General features: G+C 43.0%; 1 protein-coding gene across 1 annotated transcript in view; it reads left to right on the top strand.

Moving 5' to 3' along the window:
• Window positions 1-20,042, top strand: part of SLC25A43 (solute carrier family 25 member 43) — a 101,789-nt gene that overhangs the window by 20,744 nt on the left and 61,003 nt on the right. Inside the window, exon 2 of the mRNA XM_029607604.1 lies at window positions 1,758-1,999. Coding sequence (XP_029463464.1) covers window positions 1,758-1,999 — 242 coding nt within the window. The remainder of the gene's footprint in view (window positions 1-1,757; window positions 2,000-20,042) is intronic.

Below are 20,042 nucleotides of genomic sequence, written 5' to 3' on the forward strand. Positions count from 1 at the left end.
GACACAAGGGGAAGCAGCCTCGCGGGCAACCATAGCCCACTGGATCAAGGAAGTCATCAAGGTGGCCTACGTAGAAGCAGGCAAGCCTCCGCCTCTACAGGTCAAGGCCCATTCTACCAGAGCCCAGGCAGTATCCTGGGCAGAAACCAGAATGCTGTCACCCGCCGAGATCTGCAGGGCAGCGACATGACATGGTCCTCCATCCACACCTTCTCCAGATTCTACAGTCTGGATGTTCAGGCTCGGGAGGGCACGGCGTTTGCAAGGGCAGTACTAAGTGGGTCACGGGCAGCCTCACACCCAGTTCGGGAGTAGCTTTTTATACATCCCATTGGTCCTGAGTCCATCTGCTACATGCTAGGAAATGGAGAAATTACCTGATAATTTCGTTTTCCTTGGTGTAGACAGATGGACTCAGCATCCCACCCTTGGCTGCCGTTACACATGGAATCCAAATGATTCAAGGGTAAGCCATGTTTTCATTCACCTAGGGCACCCACCCTACCGGGTGTCGACGCTTTCCGGTTGAGTACACTGGCGGTCTCCAGCTATAGTCGTTCCAACCAGTTCAAGTCAATCAAATTAATCAAGTTATAAAGTTTAACCAAGTTATGAAGTTATTCAAGTTAATCAAATTAGTCAGTCACACATATATCCACAATGCTTTTCGAGGAGAATACTGAAGAGCTGCACTTCCTGTACTAAGGGCTGACGTCAGATTGAAATCTGATCCGTCTCCAACTGCTATCAGGAGTACACTAAACCATTGGTCCTGAGTCCATCTGTCTACACTAAGGAAAACGCAATTATCAGATAAGTAATTTCTCCATTTGTGTGCATTAAAGGGGATTATGCATGTTCCAATGCAGTAAAAAAAAAAATAAATTTTGGAGTAATATTTTTAGCATATGAGTAAAGAAAATGTGTGCTGAAGTACATTGCACATTTTTCTGTCTTTACATCGGTGCCTCAGCTGCAAGTCAGTGCTGTGGCTTATAAAGATCACTGAATATAAAATCAGACAGACTTAGACACCATACACAGGGTTTTTTGTTTTTTTTTTTTAATGTAGCCTCTGCAGAAATGGACTCAAATTTCCTGCCGCTTGCGGTTTCTATGGACTGAGTCTTGCCTGGGTAGCAAGATGAATTGACAACACAAATGTAAAAAAAAAAATTGTTTAAGTCCTATTGGTTACTCTCCTTCCAGTCTGTTGGTTCATCCTTCTCTGAAGTCTCTGCCAAAAAATCTGTAATGCAGGATTTATTTTCTTTTTCTGGCATTTGACTCAAGTTGATTAAATTGTTCTTGGGCTCCTTCCCTTGTGCTTAAAAAGGTATCAAGTCCAGCTGCTGGTCTTCTAGTTCACTTTCTGTTGCTCTGCCAACCGTGCATACAATTGTATTCTGGCTGGTAAGATTGAATTAGAGTAGGGCAGTAGTGAGAGAACAAACACAAGTTCTTGTTCCCAAAACAACTGTATTTGTCAGTGTACTACACCAGGGGTAGGCAACTCTGGTCCTGAAGTGCTACTGATGTCTGCTTTTCAGGACATTTAAAGTGAATATGCATAAAATGTATTTACATACACTGGAGGCAGTGCAAGCAAATATTCCTCAGGTATACTTATTTGGGATATTCTGAAAACCAGACCTATTTATGGCACTCCATGACTGGAGTTGTGTACCCCTTTATACACATTGTAGTCTGGCATGTATTCGTTCCTTTTTATATGTCTATATATTTTTCCTTTTCAGGTTTCTCATGTTCTTTATGGATGACTTGGGTCAGATTTCTCAGTGGCAGGCCATTGTGGCAGGAAGTTTGGCAGGCATGGTTGCAACTATAGTGACGTACCCTGTTGATGTCATCGAAACGCGACTCATAGTGCAGAACAGACTGGAACCTTCATATAGAGGCATTCTTCATGCTTTTTGGTCTATTTATTATCGAGAAGGATTTCTTGGACTCTATCGAGGTGCTTCACTAACAGTACTAGGTAAATTAGACAATATATGTAATTGTTTGTCCCAGCTTTCCTTTGCTTCACTGTCTTGGTAGCTGTATAGTACTTTATTTTTAACCCAAATCAAGTAAGAGAAGGAATACAAAATACAATAAGAAATTTTTCAGAAAAAAATATAAAACAAAATACTAAATGAGAAGAGCGGTTCAGAAGAAAACGGTGTACCAGGTTTAATCCATTTGTCTCCCGTCTGCAGTGGGCCTCAGGCAGTATCAGTTGAATCTACACCATGGATTCAAAACATGTACCGCAAATCTCAAATTTACAAAAACTACAAAAATCTTTTTTTATTTAGTAAAAATCTCACATTCGGGTCGATACAGTAAGGCCGCGTTAGAGTGCGGCAGTTCCGGGCGCACCCTCGTTTGCCCCACGCACTGTTCTGATCACATACCGCTCGATACTCTATTTAAATTGCTTGCAAATGCAAGCTGTGTATGCAAAGCGTTAGGGGAAGCGTTAGGCCCGCGCAACCCATTTTACTGTATAGGCGCTTAATACAGCGCCTATACAGTATCCTGGGTGCGCTGGTACCTGTCATTTCAAATTACAAAATTACATTTGAAATGACAGGCACCAGGAAGTGGATCCCAACTTTAACCCAGGAAAACCTAAAAACCGAAAATCCCCTCCTCCCGAAGCGGCTCGACATGTACCAACTTACCTTTTGTTGCTTTTCAGCCCCTTCCCTTATCTGCCGCCCTCCGGAGGGGGCAGCTGGCGGCGAAAGCGGCTCGCAGCGATCCTCCTCCCCCCCCCCCCCCCCCCCTCCGTGCAGGTCCCGGTTCTTCTGGCTCGGCAACAGTTAGGGCTCCATCCGGTTTGCAGCATTCCTCTCCTCTTCCCCCCCCCCCCCCCCCGCAGGTCCCGGTTCTCCTGGCTCGGCGTGAAGTGCCCTCTCCGGCACGAGCGAAGCGTTCTTTCGTTGGCCGGGTAAAATAGCGATAGTCGGGGCGCGCGTTACTGTATGGGAGGGAATAGCTAATTCGATCGTTTACATCTGATATACATGCCGCGTGCAGAAGGGGTTACCCAGGGATTTAAAAAGGCGGTAAGGATGGGTTAAAGGGGATAGTGGATCGCAGGAAGGGCTAACGCGGCCGGAAAGTGAGTAGAAAGCGGGTTAGGAGCGGGGTAACCGCGGCCCCACTTTACTGTATCGAGCTGATTGTAAATAATCATAAAAATAACTAAGGCACCATATACCACTTTTTCAAAAAGTAACCACTGAATGCTTAGCTTGCTATCCGATTATAAATATGTCTTAGAAAAACCCAACATGGACCACCTCTGAGGCCCATTACAGGTGGGAGACAGTGAATTAAACCTGGTACACTGTTTTTTCTAATACTGCTCTCGTTTTTAGTGTTGTTTTTTTTCTGAAAAGTTTATTATATTTTGTATTCCCTTTCAAGTGATTTGGGTTTCATTTCGAGAGGTACTTATTTGTATCCGTTTGTTGCTGGTATATTGTGCTTCATCCTATCCACAGGGGCCCCCCAGCTGATTGGGATTTTGAATGTCCAAGGGGGTAGACTTTAAAACACCTACGCGCACGGGCCTATTTTAAAAAGGCCCAGTGATGTGCGTATGTCCCGGGGCTTCGAAAAAGAGGCGGAGCTAGAGGTCCCCAGCACAGCGGCCATTTGCTGCTGTGCCGGGGGATCACATGCCGGTGTGCGCAACCTGCGCTTGCCCGAAGGCAGGCGCAAAGGGTAAGTTAAAGGAATTGGAGGGGGGGGGGGGGGTGTTAGCATAGGGCTAGGGGGCGGGAAGGTTAGGGGAAGGGGTAGGAAGGATAGCTTAGGGGGAAGGGAAGTTCCTTCACAGGCTGCTCCTAAATTGGAGCAGCCTGGGAGGGAACGAGTGAAGGCCGTGGGCATCGGCTCACACAAGATGCACTAGTGTGCACCCCCTTACATGCGCCGACCCCCAATTTATAACATGTGCGCGCATGTTATAAAATCGGGTGTCCATGTGTGCGCGTCGGGTAGTGCGCGCACATGGATGCCCACGTGCAAGTTCTTAAAATCTACCCCATAATGAATAAGCATGAGAGATTTGCCTATGGTGTATACAAGGACCCTGATGGGAAACTTGTGGAATCATTTCAAACTGTAAATAGGATGGTTAGATTGCTTTTAAATGGACATTCGATTGCAGTCTCACACAACCATTAGAGCAGACTATGTATTGCAGTAACATGAGACCAAGGCTTCTCTCCCATCAAGGTTCTAGATGTTTCTTCCTGTTTGAGATCAAATTAAATTGGGGCTACCACCCAGTTTTGTTTTGTACTCTACAATAGTGAAACTTGTGCGTGCCTTGTTCCCTCACTGAATTTCAGATGCGAGCACAATAATCGGTGAAATCCAAAAACACATTAGCTGCTCTCCACAAAATGCTGGCAAGCTGTTGGCAGAAGAAATTGGCTGTTTTTGATTCAGAAAGCCAGCTCCTGCGGTATAGATTTCAGGAGCTCTCTAGGAAAATATCAACAAGCCACTGATAGAAGGAAACTTAAAAACAAAACACCCCCCCCCCCCCCCCCCCAAAAAAAAAACAAACTTCTTGAATGCAGCAACATCCAATTTCCTTTTAACATGTCAGCTTTCCCAACCAGTGTGCTTCCTTCAGACTTAATCAGGTATGCCATAGAAAGGTACAATCTAGCACCTTACAGCAACAAGAGACACCAAAAGTGGCTTTTAAACATGCAGAAACCTTTTTTCTTAGACCATGTATAGTCACAAACGCCTCTCCTCCTAGTTATAGCATGAGCTCTGGGGTATGAAAATTTAATACGCAACTTTTGTGCAAGGCACACAGAGCATACAGCACTTCCTCATCTTCCCTTCCTGAGTTTTCTCTAAGTCCTTCCAGCCTCTCTTATCCCTAGGCTGAGTAAGACAGTGTGCACTGAGCATGAGATGTAACTTATTTTGTGATTTTTATGCTTTCATACCACACGTAGACTATTGTAATGCAGTTTATCTGGAATTATCGGGGAGAACTAGGAAATTACAGGTAATTGAAATAAAAGCCTGTGGGGGAGTCAAATTGGACCATTAGATGATCAAGGGGTAAAAGGGGAACTTAAGGATGACAAGGCCATAGTAGACAGACCAACAAAAATGTTTTGCTTCAGTCTTCACGGAGGAAGATGTAAGAGATACCCATGCCAGAAATGATATTCAGAGGAACTGAAACAAATCTCTGTGGACCTGAAAGGTATAATAGGGCAAATTGACAAATGAGAGAGTAGCAAACCACCTGGACCAGATGGTATGTATTTATTTAATTTATTTATTTGTTGAGTTTTATATACCGTCATCCGGTAGAGCCATCATAACGGTTTACAAAAATATACATTTTTCTTAGCAGTTGTGTAACAGAAAAAACAATGTGAACATTATACATTTTCTTAGTTGTGCAACAATAAAAACAATTTGAACAATATCAGAACATAAGAACATAAGAAAATGCCATACTGGGTCAGACCAAGGGTCCATCAAGCCCAGCATCCTGTTTCCAACAGTGGCCAATCCAGGCCACAAGAACCTGGCAAGTACCCAAAAACTAAGTCTATTCCATGTAACCAATGCTAATGGCAGTGGCTATTCTGTAAGTGAACTTAATAGCAGGTAATGGACTTCTCCTCCAAGAACTTATCCAATCCTTTTTTAAACACAGCTATACTAACTGCACGAACCACATTCTCTGACAACAAATTCCAGAGTTTAATTGTGCGTTGAGTAAAAAAGAACTTTCTCCGATTAGTTTTAAATGTGCCCCATGCTAACTTCATGGAGTGCCCCCTAGTCTTTCTACTATCCGAAAGAGTAAATAACAGATTCACATCTACCCGTTCTAGACCTCTCATGATTTTAAACACCTCTATCGTATCCCCCCTCAGTCGTCTCTTCTCCAAGCTGAAAAGTCCTAACCTCTTTAGTCTTTCCTCATAGGGGAGTTGTTCCATTCCCTTTATCATTTTGGTAGCCCTTCTCTGTACCTTCTCCATCGCAATTATATCTTTTTTGAGATGCGGCGACCAGAATTGTACACAGTATTCAAGGTGCGGTCTCACCATGGAGCGATACAGAGGCATTATGACATTTTCCGTTTTATTCATCATTCCTTTTCTAATAATTCCCAACATTCTGTTTGCTTTTTTGACTGCCGCAGCACACTGCACCGACGATTTCGATGTGTTATCCACTATGACACCTAGATCTTTCTTGGGTTGTAGCACCTAATATGGAACCCAACATTGTGTAATTATAGCATGGGTTATTTTTCCCTATATGCATCACCTTGCACGTATCCACATTAAATTTCATCTGCCATTTGGATGCTCAATTTTCCAGTCTCACAAGGTCTTCCTGCAATTTATCACAATCTGCTTGTGATTTAACTACTCTGAACAATTTTGTGTCATCTGCAAATTTGATTATCTCACTCGTCGTATTTCTTTCCACATCATTTATAAATATATTGAACAGTAAGGGTCCCAATACAGATCCCTGAGGCACTCCACTGTCCACTCCCTTCCACTGAGAAAATTGCCCATTTAATCCTACTCTCTGTTTCCTGTCTTTTAGCCAGTTTGCAATCCACGAAAGGACATCGCCACCTATCCCATGACTTTTTATTTTTCCTAGAAGCCTCTCATGAGGAACTTTGTCAAACGCCTTCTGAAAATCCAAGTATACTATATCTACCGGTTCACCTTTATCCACATGTTTATTAACTCCTTCAAAAAAGTGAAGCAGATTTGTGAGGCAAGACTTGCCCTGGGTAAAGCCATGCTGACTTTGTTCCATTAAACCATGTCTTTCTATATGTTCTGTGATTTTGATGTTTAGAACACTTTCCACTATTTTTCCTGGCACTGAAGTCAGGCTAACCGGTCTGTAGTTTCCCGGATCGCCCCTGGAGCCCTTTTTAAATATTGGGGTTACATTTGCTATCCTCCAGTCTTCAGGTACAATGGATGATTTTAATGATAAGTTACAAATTTTTACTAATAGGTCTGAAATTTCATTTTTTAGTTCCTTCAGAACTCTGGGGTGTATACCATCCGGTCCAGGTGATTTACTACTCTTCAGTTTGTCAATCAGGCCTACCACATCTTCTAGGTTCACCGTGATTTGATTCAGTCCATCTGAATCATTACCCATGAAAACCTTCTCCATTACGGGTACCTCCCCAACATCCTCTTCAGTAAACACCGAAGCAAAGAAATCATTTAATCTTTCCGCGATGGCCTTATCTTCTCTAAGTGCCCCTTTAACCCCTCGATCATCTAACGGTCCAACTGACTCCCTCACAGGCTTTCTGCTTCGGATATATTTTAAAAAGTTTTTACCGTGAGTTTTTGCCTCTACAGCCAACTTCTTTTCAAATTCTCTCTTAGCCTGTCTTATCAATGTCTTACATTTAACTTGCCAATGTTTATGCTTTATCCTATTTTCTTCTGTTGGATCCTTCTTCCAATTTTTGAATGAAGATCTTTTGGCTAAAATAGCTTCTTTCACCTCCCCTTTTAACCATGCCGGTAATCGTTTTGCCTTCTTTCCACCTTTCTTAGTGTGGAATACATCTGGACTGTGCTTCTAGAATGGTATTTTTTAACAATGACCACGCCTCTTGGACATTTTTTACTTTTGTAGCTGCTCCTTTCAGTTTTTTTCTAACAATTTTTCTCATTTTATCAAAGTTTCCCTTTTGAAAGTTTAGCACGAGAGCCTTGGATTTGCACACTGTTCCTTTTCCAGTCATTAAATCAAAATTGATCATATTATGATCACTATTGCCAAGCGGCCCCACCACCGTTACCTCTCTCACCAAGTCCTGTGCTCCACTGAGAATTAGATCTAAAATTGCTCCCTCTCTCGTCGGTTCCTGAACAAATTGCTCCATAAAGCTATCATTTATTCCATCCAGGAACGTTATCTCTCTAGCGTGACCCGATGATACATTTACCCAGTCTATCTTGGGGTAATTGAAGTCTCCCATTATTACTGCACTACCAATTTGGTTAGCTTCCCTAATTTCTCTTAGCATTTCACTGTCCATCTCACCATCTTGACCAGGTGGACGGTAGTATACCCCTATCACTGTAGTCTTCCCTGACACACAAGGGATTTCTACCCATAAAGATTCAATTTTGTATTTAGTCTCATGCAGGATGTTTATCCTGTTGGACTCTATGCCATCCCGGACATAAAGCGCCACACCTCCTCCCGACTGCTCCTCTCTGTCATTGCGATATAATTTGTACCCCGGTATAGCACTGTCCCATTGGTTATTCTCTTTCCACCATGTCTCTGAGATGCCAATTAAGTCTATGTCATCATTTACTGCTATACATTCTAATTCTCCCATCTTACTTCTTAGACTTCTGGCATTAGCATACAAACATTTCAAAGTTTGTTTTTTGTTGTATTTTTATTCTGCTTTTTAATTGAAAGGGATAAGTTAGAATTTTTTAGGTCAGGTGAGTTTTTAGTTACAGGCACTTGGACTACTTTTCTAATTATTGGAACCTTACTGTTGGGATGCCCTAATTCTAATGCATCATTAGTATCCTTTAAAGATACCTCTCTCCGAACCATGCGCTGCTGAGCGACTGTCGGCTTTCCCCTTTGTTCTAGTTTAAAAGCTGCTCTATCTCCTTTTTAAAGGTTAGCGCCAGCAGTCTGGTTCCACCCTGGTTAAGGTGGAGCCCATCCCTTCGGAAGAGACTCCCCCTTCCCCAAAAGGTTCCCCAGTTCCTAACAAAACTGAATCCCTCTTCCTTGCACCATCGTCTCATCCATGCATTGAGACTCCGGAGCTCTGCCTGCCTCTGGTGACCTGCGCGTGGAACAGGGAGCATTTCAGAGAATGCTACCCTGGAGGTTCTGGATTTAATCTTTCTACCTAAGAGCCTAAATTTGGCTTCCAGAACCTCCCTCCCACATTTTCCTATGTCGTTGGTGCCCACGTGTACCACGACAGCCGGCTCCTCCCCAGCACTGTCTAAAATCCTATCTAGGTGACGCGTGAGGTCCGCCACCTTCGCACCAGGTAGGCATGTTACCAGGCGATCCTCACGCCCACCAGCCACCCAGCTATCTACATTCCTAATAATCGAATCACCAACTATGACGGCCGACCTAACCCTTCCCTCCTGGGCAGTAGGCCTTGGGGAGATATCCTCAGTGCGAAAGGACAATGCATCACCTTGACAGCAGGTCCTTGCTACAGGATCCTTTCCTGCTACACCTGGTTGGTGCTCTCCCATTATGAGACCTTCTTCCTCCAAGGCAGCACCAGAGAGCATTATTAGGTTGGAAGAGGAGGTTATGCAGTTCAGGGTGAAGAGAATGTATTAAGAGGTTTATAACTGAGAGTTCATTTGAGAGTTGGAATGATCAGACGTCTGAGGGTCAGTGTAGAATTTGCGGAACAGTGTTTTTTGGTCCTTTTTGAATATTTTTAGGTCGTGTTGGGTTCTCAGGAATTTAGGTAGGGTGTTCCAAAGTTTAGGTGAAGCAATTGAAAAGGCTCTTTCTCTTGTGGTTGCCAGATGTGCATCTTTGATAGGGGGAATGTTTAGGTAGCCTGAGTTATTAGAGCGTAGGTTTCTTGGAGGATTTTGAGGGATTATGTTTAGGGTGTTAAGACCTTGATGATCATTGTTTAGAATTTTGTGGATTATGGTCATTGATTTGTAAGCAATACGTGCAGTAATACGGAGCCAGTGAAGTGAGGTCAATATTGGTGTTATGTGTTCATTTCTTTTTGTTCCAGTTAGGACTCTGGCGGCTGAGTTCTGCAGTATTTGGAGGGGTTTGAGGGATGAAAAAGGTATTCCAATTAGTAAGGAGTTGCAATAGTCGAAGGTGGAGAAGATAAGAAGTTGAAGTACAGTTCTGAAATCATGGGGGTTGAGAAATGGTTTCAGGTGTCTTAGGATTAGGAGTCTGTGGTATCTTTCTTTAGTTTTATTTGCTATGTGGTTCTTGAAAGAAAGTTCTTTATCAATGATATCTCCGAGGTTCCTGGTGTGGGTGGTAGGGAGTATAGTTATCATTTGTTTGTCAAGTATTGTCAGGGGTGGCGGAGTTGGATTGGGTTTTTTTTATCCATGAGTAGTATTTGTTTTGTCAAAGTTGATTATGAGTTTCAGGGAATTTAGGAGATGTTTGATTGAGATAAGTAGTTCTGAGGTTTTCTTGTAGGTGTCTTCAATCAAATTTTGTATGGGAATGAGGAGCTGAATAATGTCAGCGTAGAGGAAGTGTGTGATTTCATATTCTTTTAGTAGTTGGCAAATGGGGAGAAAGGTATATGTTGAAAAGGGTGGCTGATAAAGCTGATCCTTGAGGGACTCCGGTGTTGAGGTTGATTATTTTTGATAGGTTGTTGATTAATACTTGGTATGTTCGATCAGATAAATAGGAAGAAAACCAAAGTAAGGTATTGCCAGTTAAACCAATTTGGGATAGTCTCTCCAATAGTATATTGTGGTTCACTGTGTCGAAGGCGGCTGAAAGGTCAAGAAGAATGAGCAAGTATTTTTCACCTTTGTCAAAGCCTCTTATAATAATGTTATTTAGAGAAATTCTGTGTTTAGGTTTTTTCTAAAACCATATTGGGATGGAGGTAGGATGCTGTTTGTCTCCAGGTAGTCATCTAGTTGAGTGTGTACGACTTTTTCAGTGGTTTTGGCAATGAACGAAAGGTTCGATATGGGACAGTAGTTGGAAAGGATTTCCGGATCTAGGTTGTTCTTTTTAAGGATTGTTTTGATGACAGCAGATTTGGGGTAGTTGCCTTCGGTCAGTGATAAATTGACAATTTTGGTGATGGTTTTTGATATGATAGGTTCAGTTGATTTGAGGGTTGTTATTGGGATGTTGTCTAATGGATGGTTGGTGGGGTTCATTTTATTTATTATAGATTGAATTTCAATGGTGGAGGCAGTGTCAAAGTTTGACCATGATGAGGTTATCTTGTTGTTAAGTTTGGTGTTCTGGTTGTTGTTGGTTATGTTGAATTGGATTAGATGAGATATTTTGTTGTTGAAGAAATCAGCAAAGTCATCACTTCCATGTTTGGTGCATGAAGACTCTTGGGTGGTTTTGGTAAGTTTCTGAACTATTGCGAATAAGATTCTGGGGTTATGATGAAATTTGGAGATTTTGTTGGAGAAGAATTCCTTTTTCGCATTGATGATATTTTTATATTGAGCTAAGTTGTTCCGATAATTATTTACTGTGGTAGTATTTTTGTTTTTTCTCCATTCTCTTTCTATTTTTCTGAGTGTGCCAATATATATTCTGAGTATACATTCCAGAGTGCTGAAAGAACTGAAAAATGAAATTGTGGACTTGCTATTGGTAATTTGTAAACTATACTTAAAATTGTCTAAGGTACTGAAGACTGGAGAGTTGCCAGTATAACACCAATTTTTAAAAAGGTATCTAGGAAACTACAGACCAGTGAGTCTGTGCCAGGGAAGATGGTAGAAACTATCATAAAGATCAAAATTACTAAACATATAGGCAGTCACAGTTCAATGGGATAAAGCCAACATGGATTTAGCCATGGGAAGTCTTGCTTCACCAATCTGCTACATTTTTTTGAGGGTGTAAATGAACATGCAGCTAAAGGTGAGCCAGATCTAGTGTGTTTGGATTTTCAGAAAGCATGTGACAAAGGCTCTCATGAGACTTCTTAGGAAATTAAAAAGTCATGGGATGGGGGCAGTGTCCTATTGTAGATTGCCAACTGGTTAAAATATAGAAAACAGAGTAGGGCTAAATGTTACATTTTCTCAATGGAAAAAAAGGTGAATAGTGGAGTGCCCCAGGTATCTCTTCTGGGACCACTGCTTTTTAACATGTTTATAAACTACCTGGAAATAGAACAGCGAGTGAGGTGATCAGATTTGCTGATGAAACAATTATTCAAAATTGAGAAATTTCAAGAGGACTTCGGGAGACTGGGCATGCAAATGAAAAATTAAATTTAATGTGGCCAAGTGAAAAGTGATGCACTTAGGAAAGAGTACCCCAAATTATAGCTACACAATGTAAGGTTCCACATTACGAGTCACCACTTAGGAGAAAAAGGATCTAGGCGTCATTGATACGCTGAAATCTTCTGCTCAGTGTGCAACAGCAGCCAACAAAGCAAATAGAATGCTAGGAATTATTGGGAAAGGAATGGAGAATAAAATGAATATCTTAATGCCTCTGTATCACTCCATGATGTGACTTCATCTTGAATACTGTGGTCAATTATAGTCACCACATCTGAAAAAAGATATAGCAAAATTAGAAAAGGTACAAAGAAGGGCAACCGAATGATGGAGGATAGAATATTCCCCTATGAGAAAATGCTAAAGAGGTTAGGACTCTTCAGCCTGTAGAAGAAATGGCTGAGGGGAGATATGATAGAGGTCTACAAAATGAGTGGAGGGGGACTTTTCTTTCTTCCTACTGGGACCTGGAGGCTTCTAAGAACTCCTGCCGCAGGCATCTGGCTGGACGCCTTGCCCGATCTGAAGGACAGAGGACCTTAAATCGTTGTGTGCTGCCGCTGGTGCACTCCTTATGCCATTCCCCCCCCCCCCCCCCCCATTTAATTATGGGCAAAAAGAAAAGACATGACGACGGTAGACACCACTCCTACCTAAATCCACGGGCCAATGGAGTTACATGTATATAAAGCTAATTCACTACTGCGAGACTCGAGTATCGAATTAGCTGGGATATCCTTATCCCCTGAAGCGCGTTCTCCCCCTCCCAAACCTCAAACTTCATCAGGCTTGTTGCTGGTTGACTCTTAATATTTCCTTGAATACCTCTCATGGCTCTCAAGATTTGACTACTTTGGAGATTCAAGGGGACTTGGGGCTTAGGGCGAATTCCAGTAATTTAATGACACTGAATGCTGAAAAGTTGGACAATCCATCTACCAAACTTAATTTACCTCTGTCTTCAGCTACCCCATCTATTCCTGAACTGTTCAATTAAATAAGTTAAAGGATGGGTTAGCCTTAAGTTCTTATGAGAAACCAGCAGAAATCTCTTAGAGATTTTTGGAGAGTGATTTCCAGGATTGATAATTCTTTAACAAATTCTGTAAATCAATTATGCTTCTATACTGAAAAAGCTTCCCTGAAATTTTCAGATTTGGAAAGATCTGCTAAACTGAAATTGGAAGTTAAATTACAGTCTGGAGCTATATCTAATTTACAATCAACCTCAATCACAGGCATTCAGGATTTTAATTATCTATCAGAAGTGTGAGATTTTGGAGAACAGATGATGTTCAAAAAACTTAAGGTTATTGAATTTTCCTATAACCCGCTTCCTTTCAGGGACTGAGTTAAAGAAATACTACCTTATTTAACATATACCTATTACCCTTATGCCAACTTCTCACTGACCTCAAGCTCAAACATTTCCTCTACGCGGATGATATCCAGGTCCTGATCCCCATCAAGGAGTCACTCGCGAAAACACTGTCTCATTGGGAAACATGCCTCCAAAATATCAAACAGCTTCTCACAAGCCTCAACCTGGTACTAAATTCATCCAAAACGGAATTACTACTCATCACACCAGAGAACAGCTCCTGCACCCCCACTCATCCAGCCATACCAAAAACTACACAAGTGAGAGACCTAGGAGTTCAAATTGACAATCACCTGAACCTGAAAGCCACCATCAACAAAACCACCAAAGACTGCTTTTATAAACTCCAAGTACTGAAAAGAATAAGACCTCTGTTCCATACTCATGACTTTAGAACAATCCTACAATCAATCATCTTCGCAAAGCTGGACTATTGTAACACCATCTTGCTTGGTCTCCCCTCTCTACACACCAAACCACTGCAAATGGTTCAAAATGCCTGTGCCCGTATACTCACTAATACCAGGAGAAGAGACCATATAACCCCTATCCTAATGGGCCTCCACTGGCTACCCATCCACTTCAGAATAATATACAAGGCCATTCTCACCATATACAAACACATTCATCAACTAGCCCCAATTGACCTTCATTTCCCCCTCCGATTACACACTTCAACAAGACCGACAAGAGATGCTTACAAAGGATCACTTCAAGTCCCCCCAGCCAAAACTACCAGACACATTACGCTAAGAAATCGGGCCTTCTCCACAGCCGGTCCTACCTTATGGAACTCTATCCCCCCAGATCTTAGAATGGAACCCAGCCTCTCAACCTTCAAGAAAAGACTCAAGACCTGGCTGTTCAGGCAGGCTTTTCCTAACTCCAATATCATTTAACTCCTAACAATCATCACATCACCATCAACATCACTATTAGCTACCTCTTACAATGTAATTATATGTAATTAGCTGGTTTTCCTTTTTCCTTTTTCCTTCTCATTCCAAGTTCAATTTTCCTTGTTACATGTAACTGCTATTTCCGCACTATTGTTCAAGTTTAAGTTTATTTTGCACTCCTGTTTCATGTGAACCAGCATGATGGGACTATTGTCTTGAATGTTGGTATATAAAAAACTTAAATAAATAAATAAATATAAAAATAAATAAATATATAAATGAGATTTTTCAGTTTCCAAATGAGAGAATTTTTTTTATCTAATTCCTGTTATTTGCCTGTTGGGGGTAATTATGGCAGAAGGGTCTTGATGTTTTAACACCAATGGTAAGCCCTAACGTTTCAACATTTCTTGAATCAGATGATATAAATACAAGAGCTACCTTTTTGCAGTTGCTTTATTAGATACAGATAAACTTAAAATATTGATGAAAAAATATATTTTTAAGGAGAGTTCTTTTTGTGGCCAAAAGATTCAGATTTTCCCAGATTTTCTAGGGAAACTCGGTCAAGAAGCAAGCAATTTTTGCAATTGAAAATTCGGGTTTTAGCCCTAGGAGCATCTTTTTAAATGTAAATGTGTCATTTGTCTTCAAGGTAATAAGTCTATCTTTCTGGATCTTATGGATCTTGAGAGGTTTTTAGTTGATGAGACTAATCCTAGTTGAAGGAAGAGGTATGGGATGTTCTGGTAGATTCAAATATTCTTAGTTTTCTTTCTTTCTACTTTTTTCTTTGTCCCCCTGGATAATGTGGGCTTATATATGAATATTGCTTTAATACTCCTCAAAATTCTGTTATGTTGACAAAGATGTATTTGCTTGTTTTATATTTATCTTATCCATCAATGAGACGCCCAATGAAGTTACTCGGTAATACATTTATGACTAATAGAACATATTTTTTTACTATGCATAATTGCATGCATGCATAATTAAGCTATGGAATTCGTTGCCAGAGGGTGCGTCGAAAGCTCGGACAAATTCCTGGAGGAAAAGTTCATAAACCATTAAGGTAGCATTGCAGAAATCTTCTTATCCCTGGGATAAACAGCAAAGAATGTTTTCCCCTTGGGATCCTGCCAAGTACTTGTGATTTAGATTGGCCACTGTTGGAAACAGGACACTGGGCTTGATGGGCCTTTGGTCTGACCCAGTATGGCAAATCTTAAGTTCTAGAAGAGCTATGGCAGTCCCACTATTGCATAAGTTACATTAATTGCCAATAAGGATGCATTGTGAGTTTAAATGTTTATACTCTTTTTAAAGAGGCTATTCTTAAGCAAGCCTTTTAGGGAGTGGCAAAGAACGTACAGATTGCCTCCTGTTGTGCCCTAGTGGCAAGATCTTGTTTGCTTCTCTCTCAGGAGGTTGATTCTGGAGGGAATTGCAGAGCGGTTATGGAGCCTGCTGCCGCCTTTTTAGCAGATGCAGGCTGTGATTTGGTTCGGACCTCAGCCAGAGGACTGGCTTCGGTGATAGCGGCCAGGCATCAACTCTGGTTGTGAAATTGTTCTTTTGAAACAGCTTCCAAAGCCAATCTTACCAAGATGCCCCTTAAAGGCTCACTCTTGTTTGGGAGTGAGTTGGTGAAACTGACCAGTAAGTGGGGTGAGTCTCCGGTGCTCTGTTGCCAGAGGATAAAAAGCAGTTGCAGCACCCCTTTGATATGAGGGGTCGTTTCCAGGGTTCCAGGCATTTTTCGTCCCTTTCAGCAGACTTGGCCTTTCGTCCCTTTCAGCAGACTTGGCCTTTTGGTAGGTCTCAGTCCTTTCATCCCTGGCAGCCCAAGAGGAATGGGCTCGAGTGGGGGACCTTCCTGAGCTTCTCAATGGAGGTTTGCCGACTCACCTTCCGGAACAGGAAATAGGGGGACGTCTCTCGCTCTTTTATCAGAGGTGAGTCAAGATCACATCGGACCAGTGGGTTCTGGAGATGATACGTGAAGTGTATGCACTGGATTTTCACAGTATTCCTCGGGACGTGTTCATGGTGTCCCCATGCCACTCCCTGTAGAAGAAGCAGGCAGTGAAGTTCACGCTTCAAAGGCTCTTCAGACTGAGGGCTGTGGTTCCAGTGCCCACGCCTCAAGTATGGGGCGATATTCCATTTGTTGTGCTCCTTTTGTCCCATCTTGGATCTCAAAAGGGTCGACTGTCACTTGAGGATAACTCATTTTAGAATGGAAACCTTATGCTCTGTAATAATGGTGGTGCAGTCGGAATTTCTGGCCTCCTTGGATCTGTCAGAGGCTTACCGTCATATTCCTATCTGATTGGAACACCAACGCTTTCTATGCTTTGTGGTGTTGAGGAGCCATTATCAGTTTTGGGCGTTGCCATTTGGTCTCTCTACTGCTCCCAGAGCATGTTCCAAGATTATGATGGTGGTAGTGACAGCCTTGCGAAAAGAAGGAATCCTGGTGCACCCGTATTTGGACGACTGGCTGATTCGAGCCAAATCTCAGGAAGAGGGATGCCTGGTGACATCAAAGTGATCTCCTTATTGCAGGAGCTCAGTTGGGTGGTGAACCTGACCAAGAGCAATCTTCAACCATCCCAGTCATTGGAGTATCTGGGGGACCAGTTCGACACGGGACAGGACAGTTTTCCTACCGGAAGTTCGAATCCAGAGATTGATGTCTCAAGTGCGTCATTTGATGAACACCATACGCCCAACTTTGTGGCCCTACTTAAAGGTACTTAGTTTGATGGCAGCTACCCTGGAAGGGGTGCCATAGGTGAGCACATATATGCATCTTCTTCAGTGCTTTCTGCTATCTCGTTGGAACCCGCAGTCTCAGGATTATGCGGTTCGGCTTATTGCCAATGGAAACTTGCTCCTGCCTCCAGTGGTGGTTGCAAGAGGATCATCTGAGAAAGGGAGTTCCCTTGTCCTCTCTGGCCTGGTTGGCACTCATAACAGATGCAAGTCTCTACATTTGGGGGGGCTTACTGTCTGGAGTTAATGGCCCAGGGGTGCTGGAATGCCGAAGGTCCCACTGGAACAACAATCACCTGGAGGCCCGAGCGGTACAGCTGGCATGCTTGCAGTTCAGCCACAGGCTGCGGAATCTAATAGTTCACATGATGTCAGACAATGCAACAATGGTGGCCTATATCAATCACCAGGGAGGAACCAAGACCAGCTGATGGAATGGGCAGAAGGTCATCTGCAGATGGTCTCGGCCTCTCACATTGCAGGAAAAGACAATGTGAGAGTCTGGACCCAGGAGAGTGGGTGTTGTCAGACAAGGCATTTCAGCTGATTGTGGATCATTGGGGCCTTCCATTCCTAGACCTGCTGGCAACTTCTCGAAATGCGAAGGTTCCTCCCTTCTATAGTTGCAGGAGAGATCCGGGGTCCCTGGGATTAGACGCTCTCATACAGGTCTGGCCGGAAGACAGATTGCTTTATGCCTTTTCTCTGTGGCCCTTGTGGGCAGGATAGTTCTCAAGATCGAAAGCCACAGGGGGCTAGTACTCCTGGTGGCACCAGACTGGCCTAGGCATTCATGGTATGCAGATTTGTGACTACTCCTGGTGGAGGGCCCCCCCCCCCTTCATCTTCTGCCACACATGAATCTGCTTCAGCAGAAGGTTCTTCACGAGGGTCTGACTCAATTCTATCTTTCGGTTTGGCCCTTGAGAGGGCTTGCCTGTTAAAGCATGGTTATTCCTCTGCGGCGCTTGCCACTTTATTCCACGCTCGCAAGTTCTCCACTTCCTTGGCTTATGTGTGGGTTTGGAGAGTTTTTGAGGCCTGATGTAAGGAGCGGGGTGTTCTTCCTCGTTCAGTTAAGATCCCTCTCATTCTGGATTTTTTTTTTTTTTTGCAGGATGGATTGAATAAAGCCTTGCACCTTTAATTCCTTGAAGGGTGCAGGTTGTGACTCTTGCCTGTTTCAGAGGCCTGGTGAATAGTGTTTTCCTTGTTATCTCATCCTGATGTCCATTTTTTGAAGGGAGTGAAGCACCTTAGGCCTCCCTTGAGTTTACCAGTTCCATTATGGAGTCTTAATTTGATGCTGGACTTCTTGAGCTGCAGGCATTGTCTTGATGGGAGTCATTCCTTTGGGTGTGACTCTTGGGTGACAGCTGCGTACTGTTCCATCCTTTTTGGACTTTCATTTGAATCAGTCCATTTCTTTGCCATCCCTGGGTAAGGTCAGGGATGCGGAGGAATTCGCCTTTTGTGTTCCTTGGATGTTAAGCGTCTTGTGCGGTATCTGGAGGTCTGAGTCTTTTCAAAAGACGGATCGCCTGTTTTGTTCTCCATGGCAGGAGTAAGCAGGGCGCTCCAGCTTCGCGGGCTTCCGTAACTCGTTGGACTAAGGAGATGGTCAGGGCCATGTATGTGGATGGTGGAAAGCTGTTGCATACTCAGGTTAGGGCTTATTCTACTAAGGCTCAGGCAGTGTCATGGGCAGAGGTTAATTTGTCTCCCATCAATATCTGCCGAGCTGCGAATTGGCCCTCCTTACACACCTTTTCCAGGTTTTATCATCTGGATGTGTAAGTCCGGGAGCATGCAGCCTTTGTGTACGTGTGGTGTTGACTGACTAGACCGCAGGCAGCCTCCCAGCACCCTGTTGGGGAGTAGCTTTGGTATATCCTGCTGGTCCTGAGTCCATTTGTCTACATGTAGGAAATGGAGAAATTACTTGCCTGATAATTTCATTTTCCTTAGTGTAGACACACTCAGCTTCCCGCTCTTGGCTGCCACAGATGTGTCAGTAGTCGTCCTGTGGGGCTCTGGGTCCCAAGTGATTACTGGTAAGTGTTCATCCAGTCCCTAGTTTGAGGTACCTAAATCTTATGTGAGTTCAGTGTTTATGGTTGGTTGAGTACAATTCTGGTTATCTGCAAATGTGATATCTGTATCACATCTGTCTGTCCATTCAGTCTGATTCCCTTGGGGATGTCTTTGACTTTCATCACACAGGAAGATGGCAGGCTGTGCCATCTGAACCTGCAGTCGTTGGCCCTCACAGTGTGGATGTTGGATGCTCCGTAGTTTTACTCCTCCTAGAGAAGGGGGAGGATTTGTCTATTTCAGCTAGGAAACCTTCAATCAAATATCCCACAATTTTAAGTGTAAGAGGTTCTTGATTTGGTGTAAGAATAGCCAACTAGATCCCTTCCCCTCTGCATGTGTGTGTGTGTTGTTTTTTTTTAACTTTCACAATTCAACCTGTGGCCTGAGAGACTTGTTTCAGTAAGAGTTCAGTTAAACTTTATTTCAATGCCATTGTGGTGTATCATCTGCAGGTGGAAGAAACTCCAGTCTTTCTCCACCCTTTATTATATAAGTTCATTAAAAATCTATGGCATTCTAAACCTCTGGTCTTTGGGATCTCAGCATGGTCCTAGCTTAGCTCATAAAATATCTCCTTTCGGACCTCTCAAGTCAGTGGACTTGAAGTATTGCACCTGGAAAGTGTTTTTCCTGTTGCCGTCACTTTGCCACAAAGAATAAGCAAATTACAAGCTCTGGTTTCATATTCACCAGATCTGCCTTTTTGCATAATCAGTTTGATATGGATATTTGTCTTACCTTCCTTCTGAAGGGCAGTTGCCAAACAAACTGTCTAATTGGCTAGTGCAGCGCGTCTCCCGGTGTCATACTGCTCCGTTGTTCTTT

This window comes from Rhinatrema bivittatum, chromosome 6 (genome assembly GCF_901001135.1).
Source record: "Rhinatrema bivittatum chromosome 6, aRhiBiv1.1, whole genome shotgun sequence".
Classification (NCBI taxonomy): domain Eukaryota; kingdom Metazoa; phylum Chordata; class Amphibia; order Gymnophiona; family Rhinatrematidae; genus Rhinatrema; species Rhinatrema bivittatum.